General features: G+C 44.0%; 1 protein-coding gene across 2 annotated transcripts in view; it reads right to left on the bottom strand.

Annotated features, from left to right (window-relative positions):
• Positions 1–18,170, bottom strand: part of LOC129868678 (A disintegrin and metalloproteinase with thrombospondin motifs 2-like) — a 63,614-nt gene that overhangs the window by 22,180 nt on the left and 23,264 nt on the right. For both annotated transcript variants that reach the window (XM_055942855.1, XM_055942856.1), the window contains exon 3: positions 10,720–10,891. In XM_055942855.1, coding sequence (XP_055798830.1) covers positions 10,720–10,891 — 172 coding nt within the window. The remainder of the gene's footprint in view (positions 1–10,719; positions 10,892–18,170) is intronic.

Raw genomic sequence — 18,170 nt, 5'->3', positions numbered from 1 at the left:
ACACATCGACGGCCCTGAACAAACTTTAATTGAATCTATGTAAACTGGAAACCACATATCCTGAGGCTGCATTCATTGTAGCCGGGGATTTTAAGAAGGCTAATCTGAAAACTAGACTCCCTAAATTCTATCAGCATATCGATTGTGCCACCAGGGCTGGTAAAACCCTAGATCATTGTCATTCTAACTTCCGCGACGCATATAAGGCCCTCCCCGCCCTCCTTTTGGACTAGCTGACCACGACTCCATTTTGTTGCTCCCAGCCTATAGACATAGACTAAAACAGGAAGCTCCAGCGCTTAGGTCTGTTCAACGCTGATCCGACCAATCTGATTCCACGCTTCAAGATTGCTTCGATCACGTGGATTGGGATATGTTCCGCACTGCGTCAAGCAACAACATTGACGAATACACTGATTCGGTGAGCGAGTTTATTAGCAAGTGCATCGGAGATGTCGTACCCACAGCAACTATTAAAACATTCCCAAACCAGAAACCGTGGATTGATGGCAGCATTCGCGTGAAACTGAAAACACGAACCACTGCTTTTAACCAGGGCAAGGTGACCGGAAACATGACCGAATACAAACAGTGTAGCTATTCCCCCCGCAAGGCAATAGAGAGACAAAGTAGAGTCGCAATTCAACGGCTCAGACACAAGAGGTATGTGGCAGGGTTTACAGTCAATCACGGATTACAAAAAGAAAACCACCCCCATCGCGGACCAGGACTAGTCAAGGATCATATCACCTCCACCCTACCTGACACCCAGAACCACTCCAATTTGCTTATCCCCCCAATAGGTCCACAGACGACGCAATCGCAACCACACTGCACACTGCCTTAACCCATCTGGACAAGAGGAATACCTATGTGAGAATGCTGTTCATCGACTACAGCTCAGCATTTAACACCATAGTACGCTCCAAACTCGTCCCCGCCCTGTGCAACTGGGTACTGGACTTCCTGACGGGCCGCACCCAGGTGGTGAGGGTAGGTAACAACATCTCCACCCCGCTGATCCTCAACACTGGGGCACCACAAGGATGCGTTCTGAGCCCTCTCCTGTACTCCCTTTTCACCCACGACTGCGTGGCCATGCACGCCTCCAACTCATTCATCAAGTTTGCAGACGACACTACAGTGGTAGGCTTGATTACCAACAACGACGAGACGGCCTACAGGGAGGAGGTGAGGGCCCTTTGGAGTGTGGTGCCAGGAAAATAACATCACAGTCAACGTCAACAAAAGGAGATGATCGTGGACTTCAGGAAACAGCAGAGGGAGCACTCCCCTATCCACATCGACGGGACAGTAGTAGAGAGGGTAGTAAGTTTTAAGTTCCTCTGTGTACACATCACGGACAAACTGAATTGGTCCACCCACACAGACAGCATGGTGAAGAAAGCTGAAGAAATTCGGCTTGTCACCTAAAATCCTCACAAACCTTTACAGATGCACAATCGAGAGCATCCTGTCGGGCTGTATCACCACCTGGTACGGCAACTGCTCCACCCACAACCGTAAGGCTCTCCAGAGGGGAGTGAGGTCTGCACAACGCATCACCGGGGGAAAACTACCTGCCCTCCAGGACACCTACACCACCCGATGTCACAGGAAGGCCATTAAGATAATCAAGGACAACAACCACCCGAGGTACTGCCTTGTTCACCCCGCTATCATCCAGAAGGCGAGGTCAGTACAGGTGCATCAAAGCAGGAACCGAGAGACTGAAAAACAGCTTCTATCTCAAGGCCATCAGACTGTTAAACAGCCACCACTAACATTGAGTGGCTGCTGCCAACATATGGACTCAACTCCAGCCACTTTTTTTTGTAAAAAATGTATCACTAGCCACTTTAAACAATGCCACCTAATATGTTTACATACCCTACATTACTCATCTCATATGTATATACTGTACTCTATACCATCTACTGCATCTTGCCATATTTATGTAATAGATGTATCACTAGCCACTTTAAACAATGCCACGTTATATGTTTACATACCCTACATTTCTCATCTCATATGTATATACTGTACTCTATACCATCTACTACATCTTGCCTATGCCGTTCTGTACCATCACTCATTCATATATTTTTATGTACATATTCTTCATCCCTTTACACGTGTGTATAAGGTAGTTGTTGTGAAATTGTTAGGTAAGATTATTCGTTGGTTATTACTGCATTGTCGGAACTAGAAGCACAAGCATTTTGCTACACTCGCATTAACATCTGCTAACCATGTGTATGTGACAAATAAAATTTGATTTGATTTGCATGCCATCTGTAAAAATTAATAGATTGTTAAATTGTGAACCTAGTTGGTTCAGCCACAGAAAAAGCCAGGAACCTTCCCGCTAGCCATGATTGGCTGAGATAATGGATGGGCTGGACATGCCGAGAGATGAGTTCGGATTGGTCTGCCATGTATTACGCTTCTGTCTATAACATAAAGTATGTGTCGGTAATTCGTTGTATCGCAGTTGTTTTTTTTAAGATATCACGAAGAGGACCGAGTTTTGAAATCAGTGGAATGCCGGGTGGAAGCAGAGAGTGATAGCTAAGGAGATAGCAGTAGAGAAAATTGAGGTGTTTGATTGCAAATGTGGAGGGAGTTGAAAAGAGAACATAGAAGGCTGTTGTATTCCGAAGACAGGTGTTTTATACATCTTCAAACTAAGGGCAACCATGGCATCTGTGGCAGAGAGGGAGAAGCGTTCATCCATGTATACGAGCAAGAGAGTCTAGCTAGCTACATTTTCACTTATTATACGTTTCTAATTCGGTCAGAAAGTTGTTTTCATTTAAAGTTAAAGGCTGTTTCGCTATCTAATGTTACGAATATGATCTTTGTATTAATACTATTGTTTTCATTGATAGTTATAGCCTAATGTTAGCTAGTTAGCTAACATTAAACCTAGTTGGTGGTTAGCTTTAGCTACCTGTAGATTTATGCAGGGTAGTAACGTTAGGAGTTGGGTTTATAGTTCATTGTTTAGCTAGCTAGCTTCATGTCTAAACAAAAGACTACACTATGCAAGTAATCATTTCACTGTACCGTTTACACCTTCTATATCCTGTTCATGTGACAAACTTTTATTTTATTTTATATAGTGTGTGTTTACCAGAGACGGTAATGTGAAGAACAACATGACCTGCACCAAAGTCAAATTAAGATGTAATGTTAGGCCAACAAGACAGTGTCCCTGTTCTAAAATTCTCTGGTAGAATGCACCGCTTTTGTTTTGTCTCACTCACAACCTTAAGATATTTTCTATAATTAGCTCGCCATTAACTTGTAAATAACGATTTTGTTGCGAGTTTATTTTCCTGTATTAATGAATACAAATTAGCTAAAGTTATGATGTTGTCAGCTATATGATATGGTCATTATTTGAACTGGCTAGCCAGCTAACTTAACTTTAGAAACGAACCAAAACATTATTTAGAAAGTTGCTTTTAGTTGCCTGGTTCGCTAGATTGACATATACTAAACACATTTTTAAACAGATGAGTTTATTAGTTTTAAAATACACCAGTTATGCTATTGTGGACCACCAGGCTGCTGATGACATGGAGCCTGTCATTTTTGTGTTTATAGCTTATTTTTCATTACGACAAGTTTGATGGTGAACGACTATAGAATGTTCATGATGTCACTGCGACAACTGTATACAGAAGTGTCAATAGACGTAGCATAAACCAGTCTTTAGTCTTGAAATCTTTGGTTGTTAAGTACAATATTTGGTTGTTTAGTACACTCACTACCATACTCACTGTTTAGCACATGACCTCACATTTGAATCCTGGGTCTAGGCTTAAGAGGGTATGAACGATGCTAAATGGGTGTAGACAAATAAGAGCTCTCCAGTCCGAAGTGGATGTCGATTAACTTCTTGATGATAGGGTGCAGAATTTTCACTTAGGGAAAAATAGCGTGCGCAATTTCAACTTCGTGCTACTCATCCCCAGAATATAGGATATGCATATAATTAGTAGATTTGGATAGAAAACACTCTGAAGTTTCTAAAACTGTTTGAATCATATCTGTAAGTATAACAGAACTTATATAGCAGTCAAAACCCTGAGGACTAACTTTTTTATTGTTAAGTTCCTCTATGTTCAATGGATTGTTTTGGGCAAACCAGAATTCTAATCAGTAAATGCGCAGTTTCTACTGCTTCCACTGGATGTCGCCATTGTATGGAAAATGGTTAAGGTTTTTTCTTAGTGAGGTGAACAAGATATTGACCCGGAAGTGGAGGGACGTCGTTTGTTTATGTTTGAGATTTGGGCAAGACGTGAAATGTTCCGTGAGTTTGTTGATATCCTGTATTGAAAACAGATTGACCTGTCTTCAATTTGATCGATTATTAACGTTTACAAATACCTTAAGCTGTATTACAAAAGTACTTTGAAATGTTTTGGCAAAGTTTAGAGGTAATTTTTTTTAGATATTGTGTCGTGATTTTGTTCAAATTGAACGCTGTTTTTCCTGGTACAACGGCGCCAAATAAATGGACAATTTGGATATATATGGATGGAATTAATCGAACAAAAGGACCATTTGTGATGTTTATGGGACATATTGGAGTGCCAACAAAAGAATCTCGTCAAAGGTAATGCATGTTTTATATTTTATATTAGCGTTTTGAGTAGCGCTAGCATGGTTGAAATAGGCTACACTCTCTTGTTTACATTGGGCTATCATCAGATAATAGCATCTTATGCTTTCGCCGAAAAGCCTTTTTGAAATCTGACATGTTGGCTGGATTCACAACGAGTGTAGCTTTAATTTGATATCTTATATGTGTGATTTAATCAAGTTTAATTTTATATAATTTTTTTGCATTTGGCGCTCTACATTTTGACATGGCTGTTGGGACGCAAGCGTCCCATCTATCCCAGAGAGGTTAAGGCAGCCCCCCGCACCTCTCTGATTCAGAGGGGTTGGGTTAAATGCGGAAGACACATTTCAGTTGAAGGCATTCAGTTGTACAACTGACTAGGTATCTCCCTTTCCCTTTCCAGTAGCTGTACTAAAACATTCAAGGGCCATTTTCTCAAAAGTGTAGTTACAAGTTTATCATCTTTCAAAGCAGAAATACTTTCATATTGTTCCTCAACTGTAGTGTATGATATACCATTTTCTAGCTCTGTGTCTCTACTTTTATCCAATGTAAAAAACACAATTTCTAATTTAACTACATGAGACCAAATCGAGACGGTGAGTCACATATATATATAAAAAATGGCATCATCGTTTTTACAGCGGTGGCAACAATAGGGGAAACAATGACGCTCTACTGTACTGCAATTGCCAATACAATTTCAATGACGCAAAAGGCACGTATACATCCAGCATATTTAAATAGAGACTGGATGATGACAGGGGTGATCTTGAATTATGACAGAGTCAATTGGCTCAGAAGTGACATATATAAAGCTCCGACTAATAACAAGCTGAAAGGGTTCACATAAGGGCCAGTCATATTCTTTTTAGAAAGCTCCCCTTTCAAGTTTTAAACATATTTATTTGATCATTAATGATGTGTTCTTCTCAATAAACAATCTCCTCGGATTCATTACAGTGGCAGATTTATGGCGGATTCATAGAAAGACGGGGTGGTTAGAGGACAGAGAGCTGGACCAGCCCTACTGCTGCCTGGCCACCGTACAAGACCTCATATGCTGTAGGCAGTAAATCTCATGAATAAATGGGAGAACTTCTAAAAGGGAAACTGGAGGAGATGCATTAGATCATTGTAATCATTTTTTACACATCTCTGGCAAAACATATGTAGAAAATGTATCTAGATTTATAAACTATGAAAGATAATATTAAGGGTGAAGAGAAAGGTAATACATTCAATGATAAACATTTATTTCACATTTCTCTTTAAAATGATATCATTGCTGCTCAATATTACAAGAATACATCTTAAAGCATTGTGTCTTTGTACGCACTTCCAGGCTTTCCTACCATAAAACAATGGTATGAGTTCTGTCTTCATGGACTCTCTTGCAGGTGAACTCTTGATCGAAGCATTGGAATAGACGGAGCAAACCTGGCAATCCAAGCAGCTTGGGAAGTGAAGCATGGGAACAGGGGACAAAACACCCATTGCTCAGGTTACCTTCAGCTCACACCCGGGCCCCGTTTCCATTCCAGCCCATCAAAACATAACTCAGCACGTTCCAACACAGGCATCCTAAGTCATCATATTTCAAGGGTAAAGCCTTCGAAGAACAACAATGTTCTCTGCCAATGACTATAAATAGATTGATACAGAGGCGGGTGGGTCACGTGCTTTGGGTTTCTATACTGACTGTGGACATTGATTCCTCATTAGTGTTGATAGATACTGTGTGTCGATGCTAGTGAGCTTTAATACTGGGCTTCCCAGTAGCAATCCTCAAGGACCCCTCATATTACACACTGATGAGAAAGTGTGAATTGAGACATGATAGCGCTTTCAAATGATAAAATGGTTGAACAGAAAGCAATCAACCACAGGTGTTTTTTATTGGAGTGTTTAGGCTACTTACATTTACTGTTTTAGTCATTTAGCAGACACTCTTATCCTGAGCGATTTACAGCAGTAAGTGCAGTGCATACATTTGTAGATTTGTTCGCACTGGTCCCTTGTGGGAATTGTACCCACAACCCTAGCATTGCAAGTGCCATGCTCTACCAACTGAGCCATACGGGACAAGAGTCTATACTTCAAGTATAAATAGCATGGTGCCTGGTGCAGTTCTAATGCTGTTAGCTGTAACCCCAGGTGGGACTGAGGTTGTGCCCTTGAGGCAGGTACTTAGCCTTAGGGGCCTCTGGGAACATTTCAGTGACAATGCAAAACCTAAATAGCACACCCACCACAAAAGTCACCCTGGATGAGGGTGGTCTCATGAGGTATGTTGGCTCAGCTGCGTTCAATCTGAACGTGAAGAGAAAGGATTCGGGTGCAGGGGAAAAGCGTCTCAAGATCACATGTCTTGGCGAGACGAAGTGATTCTTGATGTTGTTTTCTCTCTGAGCGGATCTTAAAACACAGCATCCGTCTGAGGTCACACTTTCCTTCCCCCTTCCATTGCTGCCTGCAGCCAAATCCCATCCAGATGTGTTTAGAATCCTAAACCTTCCCTGGGTTACCCAAGGTCCCCCCCTCTGTCACTCAACTGATCCGCCGCATCAGACCCAGCCTAGCTCCACATTCAGGGGATAACGCCTCCACTCAGATGAGATTGGAACACTGACATGACGGCCAAATAAAAAAAATGGATGCTGCAGTGAAATAAAGGAAATCTGTTATGTGACGAAGTATACAAAACCCAAACGACTAAACAAGACGTAGAGCACTTTGTACAGACAGAGAGAACCAGGGACGTCTGTAGCGTCTACAAAATCGCCTGTAAAAAACATGTTCACCGTCCAACATTTGTCAAAAAACAAATGGAATATTTTTTATTTTAGGGGATGACTTTCAATGAAAAACATGTGCGGTGGTGAAACACAGACACACAGACACACACATACACGTGCAGGCCAAACCAGGCAAGCATGCACATACACACAGACACACGTACAAACACAAGTACACACGTGCACTCTTAGCTACACACACAGTACATAGAAGTAATGCACGGTTTCAGCCACCTCTAGTATTAGGCATGACTATGTGTTTATAGGGTAACAGGGTATTAAGGGTGACCAGGATATACAGCAGCACTTCTTTGACCCATTCAAAATCACTCCCTGCTGCATGGCTATTACAGGATAACATTACCAAATCCTGAGAAATAGTTCACCTACTCTTGCCATGAAGGAGCTAACTCAAGTCATTGTCTTGCATCAGATACAGTTGAAGTCGGAAGTTTATATATACCTTGGCCAAATACATTTAAACTCAGTTTTTCACAATTCTTGACATTTAATCCTAGTAAAAATAACCTGTTCTAGGTCAGTTAGGATCATCACATTATTTTAAAGAATGTGAAATGTCAGAATAATAGTAGAGAGAATGATTTATTTCAGCTTTTATTTCTTTCATCACATTCCCAGTGGGTTAGAAGTTTACATATGCTCAATTAGTATTTGGTAGCATTGCCTTTAAATTGGTTAATTTGGGTCAAACGTTTCAGGTAGCCTTCCACAAGCTTCCCACAATAAGTTGGGTGAATTGTGGCTTATTCCTGCTGACAGAGCTGGTAACCGAGTCAGGTTTGTAGGCCTTCTTCCTCGCACATGCTTTTTCAGTTCTGGCTACACATTTTCTATGGGATTGAGGTCAGGGCTTTGTGATGGCCACTCCAATACCTTGACTCTGTTGTCCTTAAGTCATTTTGCCAAAACTTTGTAAGTATGCTTGGGGTCATTGTCGATTTGGAAGACCCATTTGCGACCAAGCTTTAACTTCCTGATGGATGTCTTGAGATGTTGCTTCAATATATCCACATAATTTCCCATCCTCATGAAGCCATCTATTTTGTGAAGTGCACCAGTCCCTCTTGCAGCAAAGCACCCCCACAACATGATGCTACCACCCCCGTGCTTCACAGTTGGGATGGTGTTCTTCAGCTTGCAAGCCTCCCCCTTTTTCCTCCAAACATAAGATTATGTCTGGCTTTTTTATGGTGGGTGTGGAGCAGTGGCTTCTTCCTTGCTGAGCGGCCTTTCAGGTTATGTCTGGCTATAGATACTTTTGTGCCTGTTTCCTCCAGCATTTTCATTTTTTTGCCGTTGTTCTGGGATTGATTTGCACTTTTCGCACCAAAGTACGTTCATCTCTAGGAAACAGAAATCGTCTCCTTCCTGAGCGGTATGATGGCTGTGTGGTACCACGGTGTTTATACTTGCGTACTATTGTTCGTACAGATGAACGTGGTACCTTCAGTCATTTTGAAATTGCTCCCAAGGATGAACCAGACTTGTGGAGGTCTACAATTTGTTTTCTGAGGTCTTGGCTGATTTCTTTGAGCAGCTGTTCTTGCGATCATTGTCACGAAGCCCGCCCCTCTTGTGTTAGAAGTTCTGAACGAGAAAGTGCAGGCTATATAGAAATAATTATGCTCAAATTTTAAAAAATCATTCAACTAAATAATGAGGGTTTCTATCATCCTAATGGAGGTGTAGATTCCATCTCATATTCCACTGTTCCAACTTGTAAACAAGGCTGCATGGGATTTCTGTTAATGTGACCCCGTGCAGCCAACGGCAATGTTAGCTTTAGGTATAATCATTTGACAGTTCTAACACAGTTCCACTTCTGACACTGCCAAAATAACCGATATGCAGATGTCGGCTAAAGCTGATCTGATTGAGTAAAAATAAACATTAAGGGCACTATTCAATGTCCTTATCATTCTCTTGAACAAGGTCCATCTAGAGTCTGCTCTAGGTCAACCATGCTCTCCTGGAGGAGTTAAGTTTACTGTAGGCAAATATCCCATCAGCCCTGCCACGTAGGAGTTGGCTGCGACCGAACCGCCTCTGATGGATTTGTGCGACTACATCTGAGCTTTTAATCCGATCCACACATTCCAGCTGATGTCGCCAAAGTCCATCATGAGGGTGTTCTCCTGTATCTCCACCAGTTCCCCCTTTAGAAGTTCATACAGTTTGGTCTGTGCTGTACGTGTGTGTGTATTGGTGTTCTTTACGTTTATATAAATTGTGAGAGAATGTGTGCATTTGTGTTAGGAGAATTTGTATAGAACAATTCAACCGGAATACATCTGCCTTTTGTATCGTCTTTTAGAGTAGACAGTAGAACTACTCAGGCAAAGAAACTACAAATTTGAAGTGACTGAGAAGCAAGTCTAGCCTCCCAATATCTTCAGGCTGAGCTCCGTTGTTGGAACTGAAGTGACATGTGAATCCCTTTTATAACTTTATTACTTGTCTTGATCCACCCACTCAGTGTATATTCCTGCTCTGTCAGGAATACGTTCTGGCAAACTTTAGGAATGGACAGGGTAAAATGGGAGACATGGGGGGGGGGGGGGGGCATTGCACCATACTGTACTTTTCCCATCCAGTGAGAATGCTTTATCACAGTTTTGCAAAGTCGAATGGCTGTACACGGCAGAGAGAAGATAAAAAAGTAGCACATTTGGTTCAATCGAGTTTAGTAGCGTTTGCTTTGTCAAACAAGGGGGTTGAACTATCCTCCAGTAAGATTTGCTTAGTAGAGGCATGCCAGAGAGTGCACGCGTTTGCGTATTTACATGTGGAGTCATGACAGGTTATGTATACAGTGAACTAAATATTAGATTTATAGAATCAGGAAAGACAAAACAAATCTGAATAAACAAATGTGGATTAAGGTGCTTTCTCTGGATAGCATCCATAATGTTCATCAGGCTGGACCGGGAGAACTTGGAGGACATGGAGAGGGGTACATTTGTTTTCTGTCTGCACAATAAAGCAACGTTTACTGCCATTTTCAACATACGGTATCTCCCAAAAGGGAGACAAATGGAATGCATAGGAGACAAGTCTTTCATAACTTTCACATTTCAAAATGAAGGACAATAATCTGACAGAGTAGCTCATACATTAAACTCAGAAATCCCACGAGGCTTATCTGCATTCAGCACTCGAAAGTCACAAATGACGATGACCTATGAAGGATTTTGATCATGTCTCCTGACAGTCTGGAAAATCATATGGAGTCTGTAAAGGTGTATCAGAAGTTCCTTTTACCTCGGGGGTGAGAGTCTGCTGTTTGATTGACAGGGAGCCTCTTAATGGCAGAGGAGCGATAAACAATGTGATGTCGTCCGTCTCCGCTCTCCTCCTCCTCTACCGTCAGACCCCCTCCACGCACCAGGGGCTCGATGAAGAACTCCTCCTTCCCCGTACGGATCATTCCTGCCTGAGAGAGAGAGAGATGAGAGGGGGGGGTTGAACTCTACAATCACAATATTCTAGCATGAAAAACTAACTTTTAATGGTGCACTATGGAGAAAAATCACCATTTCCTGGTTGAAAAAATTCAAATAGTTCGCCTAATTTCAGTTGATGTGATAAAACAAGCAAATAGTGGAGAGAATTATTGTACCATCTAAACCGCTGTGGAATATATTTTCCATAACCTAAAATATTGTATTTTCAGCTGTTTGAAGCTGGTGTACCAATCCAAAAGTAAAATACGCAAAACTAAGCTTAAGAATGGGAAGCATAGAAATAGCACACATAGAACATATCTACCACTTTATAGACTTGCTTTCAATGAGAATGACAGATCTATAACTCACATTTCTATGTGAATTTGGTTGGGTCGCCCAAAAAGTTACCTATTGCAGCTTTAAATAACACTTTGAGAATAACTTTGAGAAAGGGAAATACACAATAATCAATATCTCAACCACTTTGAAGATCAGCCAGAAGAGAGGACAGCATTAACAAGTAGACCTGACATGAGACTGAAAGGGAAATTAGTTGATCAATATGGGGCTATAAACAGCAAAATAAAAAAATAAATGCAGACAGCCTAAATGTGGCGTGACAACCCAAGCCAAGTGCCACCCCCCCAAGCCAAGTCTTCGTGAATGTGAAGACAAGGGGTGTGAATGTGAACTGCTCCTCTCTCTCCCCCCTGACCGCAGAGCTAGAGCATGGCCGCTGATGCGGCCGTTTAGCCACAGCCTCCTGGGAAATTTTACATAAGGAGCTGTCACATCCTCCCGAGGTTTAATTACCAAAGAAAGGTCTGGACGCAGCATAAATCGACACCAGCGGATACACCTCGATTAGCCAACTCTCTGAGCCACTGTGAAGTCAAACGTAATCTGCCTTACGATGCTGCAGGGCTAAACACACAACATCCTCACCTCAGAAAGGCAGTTGCTCACCTCATCTCAGGAAATCTAGAACTCTAACAGCTGATTAAAGTCATGCTAGGGATTAAAGGAGCTAACAGAAAAGATTCTACCCTGGGCCGGAGGAAAGAATGTTCAGAAGACAGAAGTGTTGAAAGCAATAATTCCCATTCTGTAACGGCATTCCTCCTCCTCTTCATCTTCGGAAGAGGAGGAGTATTGCGGGAACCAAGGCGCAGCGAAGTGAAAAAACATATTTTATTAACGAAACACGAACTTGAATAAACTAACAAAAACAACAAACGGTGTAGACAGACCTAGACAACGTACTTACATAAAACAAGAAAAACGCACAAATAGGAACATAGGCTACACAAACCGAACAAACCGTAAACAGTCCCGCGTGGTGTACAGACACAGACGCGGAAGACAATCACCCACAAAGAACACTGTGACAACGCCTACCTAAATATGACTCTTAATTAGAGGAACGCCAAACACCTGCCTCTAATTAAGAGCCATACCAGGCAACCCAAAACCAACACAGAAACAGAAAACATAGAATGCCCACCCAACCTCACGTCCTGACCAACTAACACACATAACAAACTAACAGAAATAGGTCAGGAACGTGACATAACCCCCCCCATAAGGTGCGAACTCCTGGCGCACCAGCACAAAGTCTAGGGGAGGGTCTGGGTGGGCATCTGACCACGGTGGTGGCTCAGGCTCCGGGCGAGGTCCCCACCCCACCATAGTCAATCCCAGCCTCCATCTACCCCTAAAAATGTCCACCCATATCTTACCCCCACAAAATCCTCTTAGTAACATCCATGACAGGGACAGCACCGGGACAGAGGGATAAATCAAGACAGAGGGATAGCACCAGACAGAGGGATAGATCAGAATATAGAGGTAGCTCAAGATAGAGAGGGAGATCAGGATAGAGGGGCAACTCCGGACTGAAGGGCAGCTCCGGACAGAGAGACAGCTCTGGACTGAGGGGCAGTTCTGGGTATATAGCCGTTTCTGGCTGAAGGGCAGCTCATGGCTGACTGACGAATCTGGACGCTCATGGCAGGCTGACGGCTCTCGACGCTCATGGCAGGCTGACGGCTCTCGACGCTCATGGCTGGCTGACGGCTCTCGACGCTCATGGCTGGCTGACGGCTCTCGACGCTCATGGCAGGCTGACGGCTCTCGACGCTCATGGCAGGCTGACGGCTCTCGACGCTCATGGCAGGCTGACGGCTCTCGACGCTCATGGCAGGCTGACGGCTCTCGACGCTCATGGCAGGCTGACGGCTCTGGACGCTCATGGCTCTCTGACGGCTCTGGCTGCTCATGGCTCGCTGGCGGCTCTGGCAGATCCTGTCTGGTTGGCGGCTCTGGCAGATCCTGTCTGGTTGGCGGCTCTGGCAGATCCTGTCTGGTTGGCGGCTCTGGCAGATCCTGTCTGACGGACGGCTCTAGCGGCTCCTGTCTGGCGGGCGGCTCTAGCGGCTCCTGTCTGGCGGACGGCTCTGTAGGCTCATGGCAGACGGGCGGCTTTGCAGGCTCATGGCAGACGGGCGGCTTTGCAGGCTCATTGGAGACGGGCGGCTTTGCAGGCTCATTGGAGACGGATGACTCAGACGGCGCTGGGGAGACGGATGGCTCAGATGGCGCTGGGGAGACGGATGGCTCAGATGGCGCTGGGGAGACGGATGGCTCAGATGGCGCTGGGGAGACGGATGGCTCTAGCCGGATAAGGCGCACTGTAGACCTGGTGCGTGGTGCCGGAACTGGAGGCACCGGGCTAAGGACACGCACCTTCATACTAGTGCGGGGAGCAGGGACAGGGCACACTGGACTCTCAAAGCCCACTCTATGCCTGGTGCGTGGTACCGGCACTGGTGACACCGGGCTGAAGGCAAGCACATCAGGATTAGTAGGGGGAGAAGAAACAGTGTGTACAGGGCTCTGGAGACGCACAGGAGGCTTAGTGCGTGGTGCCGGAACTGGAGGCACCGAACTGGATACACGCACTACAGGGAGAGTGCGTGGAGGAGGAACAGGGCTCAGGAGACGCACTGGTAGCCTAGTGCGTAGTGTAGGCACTGTAGGTACTAGGCTGGGGCGGGGAGGTGGCGCCGGAAATACCGGACCGTGCAGGCTTACTGGCTCTCTTGAGCATTGAGCCTGCCCAACCTTACCTGGTTGAATGCTCCCGGTCGCCCAACCAGTGCGGGGAGGTGGAATAACCCGCACCGGCCTATGTAGGCGAACCGGGGAAACCATGCGTAAGGCAGGTGCCATGTATGCCGGCCCGAGGAGACGCACTGGAGACCAGACGCGTTGAGCCGGCCTCATGACACCTGGCTCAATGCCCAATCTAGCCCTACCAGTGCGGGGAGGTGGAATAACCCGCACTGGGCTATGCACTCGTACAGGAGACACCGTGCGCTCTACTGCGTAACACGGCGCCTGCCCGTACTCCCGCTCTCCACGGTAAGCCTGGGAAGTGGGCGCAGGTCTCCTACCTGCCCTTGGCCCACTACCTCTTAGCCACCCCCCAAGAAATTTTTGGGTGTTACTCACGGGCTTTTTGGGCTTCCGTGCAAGACGCGTTCCCTCATAACTCCGGTTCCTCTCTCTCTTTTCCTCCACTATCCGAGCTGCCTCCAGCTGTTCCCATGGACGGTGATTCACTTTAGCCCATGGTCCTTCTCCGTTAAATATTTGCTCCCAACTCCACAAGTCCTGTATACTTGCCCGTTGCTCAAAACTCCGCTGCTTGGTTCTGGATTTTTGGTGGGTGATTCTGTAACGGCATTCCTCCTCCTCTTCATCTTCGGAAGAGGAGGAGTATTGCGGGAACCAAGGCGCAGCGAAGTGAAAAGACATATTTTATTAACGAAACACGAACTTGAATAAACTAACAAAAACAACAAACGGTGTAGACAGACCTAGACGATGTACTTACATAAAACAAGAAAAACGCACAAATAGGAACATAGGCTACACAAACCGAACAAACCGTAAACAGTCCCGAGTGGTGTACAGACACAGACACGGAAGACAATCACCCACAAAGAACACTGTGACAACGCCTACCTAAATATGACTCTTAATTAGAGGAACGCCAAACACCTGCCTCTAATTAAGAGCTATACCAGGCAACCCAAAACCAACACAGAAACAGAAAACATAGAATGCCCACCCAACCTCATGTCCTGACCAACTAACACACATAACAAACTAACAGAAATAGGTCAGGAACGTGACACATTCTTCCACGTGTCAGGGATGGCTATCTGTTATTGCAGCCACTTGTAAAACGAATACACTAAGTACAGTTATTTTTTATTAAACAATGGTGCAAGACGGGTTTTGCAGACTAATTATTTCTGGCTTCACTGTGAAAGACATCCAAACTCCCCAATCTCAAATCAAACTCTGTCTTCAACAACAAAGCACATTGCCATTTGGGCTAGAAAATCTCAAACTAACATTTGAAGGATCAACTTCACCTAACAATCACAATGATATCACTCTGTCACCAGCTTAACTGTCTGAAAAAAATGATACAGTGTCAAGACATTTGGATCAGTGGTCCACAACTCTGGCATTTTCACCACATGAGTCCAGAGCACAATAGATATGTAGCTGTAAATTGGCATACAAATTGTAAACCTCGACAGGAGCATTGATTGATAAGTCAGCATCTTAGTGAAGATCTGATGGGATCCAGCTCCACTGCAATAGTGAGACTCTGGCTTTTCTGAGCCTGAGAGACTCCAGAGCACGCCTGGCCTGCCAAGACTGAAATGGGAGAGCAGAGCCTGAGAGAACCTGAGAAGCCCTGTCACGTCTGGGTTTCCTGCTCAGAGACAGGCCTGCTGCCACGTTAAAGTAAAAATCCACACATCCAAAAATCTATAATTTACCGTGTTAAAGCTACAATATACAGTATAACTTTTTGGGCAACACAATAAAATTCACACAGAAATATGAGTTATAAATCTGTCATTCTCATTGAAATCAAGTCTAAGAAGTGGTAGATTTGTTCTATGTGCACTATTTCTATGCATCCCATTTTAAAGTTTAGTTTTTGCATTTTACTTTTACTTTTGGTTTTGTACACCAGCTTCAAAAACAACTGAAAACACAATATTTTTGGCTATGGAAAATATATTTCACATATATTTCATTTTCTTTCTTTCTTTCTTTCTATGAAAAAAAAGAAAAAAAAAAAAAAAAAGATATACGAACGTAACGTTCTGCAGGCTAAACAGTAACTGTGCAAAAACAAGATCCCACAAACTCAGGTGGAAAACAGGCTGCCTAAGTATGATCCCCAATCAGAGACAACGATAGACAGCTGCGTCTGATTGGGAACCATACCCGGCCAACAAAGAAATAGAACACATAGATTTGCCCACCCAAGTCACACCCTGACCTAACCAAATAGAGAATAAAAAGGCTCTCTAAGGTCAGGGCGTGACACCCTCAGAATTTTTGCAACCTGGAAATATTAATACCAAAGTCAATATCAGCACGTGAAGTAGCTAGTTAGCTGTAAAATCGCCTAAACAAACTGCACTATCAATTTAAGAAGTCTACAATCTCACCATGTTGAACCTGCAGATTGATGTGCCTCGCAGAGTGGAGTCTGACATTCGCAACGGCCATGCAAAGGCACCATGCAATGCACTCTGGACTGAAGACGCAGACAAATAGGAGACATTTGGTGGACCCTTTGCTGAATTACACATTTCAGGATGAAACAGTCAGAGGTCACCAAGATCAACATAGCTTCAGTGTGTAAATCAGCTAGAAAAATGTGTCAACATCGAGTAATTGTCTCTGGCCCCGTCAGCAGAGTCTCACAACTCAATCGCTGGTTGAAAACTGTTTCCTGCCACTCCCAAAAGATCAAATTTTAAGATAATTGGCCCTCTTTCTGGGACTCACCCACAAACAGGACCAAGCCTGACCTGCTGAGGAGTGACGGACTCCATCCTAGCTGGAGGGGTGCTCTCATCTTATCTACAAACATAGACAGGGCTCTAACTCCCCTAGCTCCACAATGAGATAGGGTGCAGGCCAGGCAGCAGGCTGTTAGCCAACCAGCTTAGTGGTCTGCCACTAGCGCAGTCAGTGTAGTCAGCTCAGCTATCCCCATTGAGACCGTGTCTGTGCATTGATCTATGTTGGGCAAAACTAAACATGGCAGTGTTCGCCTTAACAATCTCACTGGAATAAAGACCTCCTCCATTCCTGTCATTATTGAAAGAGATTGTGATATCTCACATCTCAAAATAGGGCTACTTAATGTTAGATCCCTCACTTCCAAGGCAGTTACAGTCAATTAACTAATCACTGATCATAATCTTGATGTAATTGGCCTGACTGAAACATGGCTTAAGCCTAATGAATTTACTGTGTTAAATGAGGCCTCACCTCCTGGTTACACTAGTGACCATATCCCCCGCGCATCCTGCAAAGGCGGAAGTGTTGCAAACATTTACGATAGCAAATTTAAATATTTCCGCAAAAAATGACTGCGTTTTCATCTTTTGAGCTTCTATAGTAATGAAATCTATGCAGCCTACTCATTCACTTTTTATAGCTACTGTTTACAGGCCTCCTGAACCATATACAGCGTTCCTCACTGAGTTTCCTGAATTCCTATCGGACCTTGTAGTCGTGGCAGATAATATTCAAATTTTTGGTGACTTTAATATTCACATGGAAGGGTCCACAGACCCACTCCAAAAGGCTTTTGGAGCCATCATCGACTCAGTGGGATTTGTCCAACATGTCTCCGGACCTACTGACTGCCACAGTCATACTCTGGACCTAGTTTTGTCCTGTGGAATAAATATTATGGATCTTAATGTTTTTCCATATAATCCTCGACTATCGGACCACCGATTTATTACGTTTGCAATCACAACAAATAATCTGCTTAGACCCCAAACAAGGATCACCAAAAGCCGTGCTATAAATTCCCGGACAACCCAAAGATTCCTAGATGCCCTTCCAGACTCCCTCCACCTACCCAAGGACGTTGGAGTACAAAAATTGGTTAACCACCTAACTGAGGAACTAGATTTAACCTTGCATAATACCCTAGATGCAGTCTGACCCCTAAAAACAAAAAAACATTTGTCATAAGAAATTAGCTCCCTGGTATACAGAAAATACCTGAGCCCTGAAGCAAGCTTCCATAAAATTGGAACGGAAATGGCGCTCCACCAAACTGTAAGTCTTCCAACTAGCTTGGAAAGACAGTACCGTGCAATATCGATGACCCCTCACTGCTGCTTAATCATCCTATTTTCCAGA

This window comes from Salvelinus fontinalis, chromosome 13, assembly GCF_029448725.1.
Source record: "Salvelinus fontinalis isolate EN_2023a chromosome 13, ASM2944872v1, whole genome shotgun sequence".
Classification (NCBI taxonomy): Eukaryota; Metazoa; Chordata; class Actinopteri; order Salmoniformes; family Salmonidae; genus Salvelinus; species Salvelinus fontinalis.
This window is presented reverse-complemented; position numbering and strand designations above follow the sequence as displayed.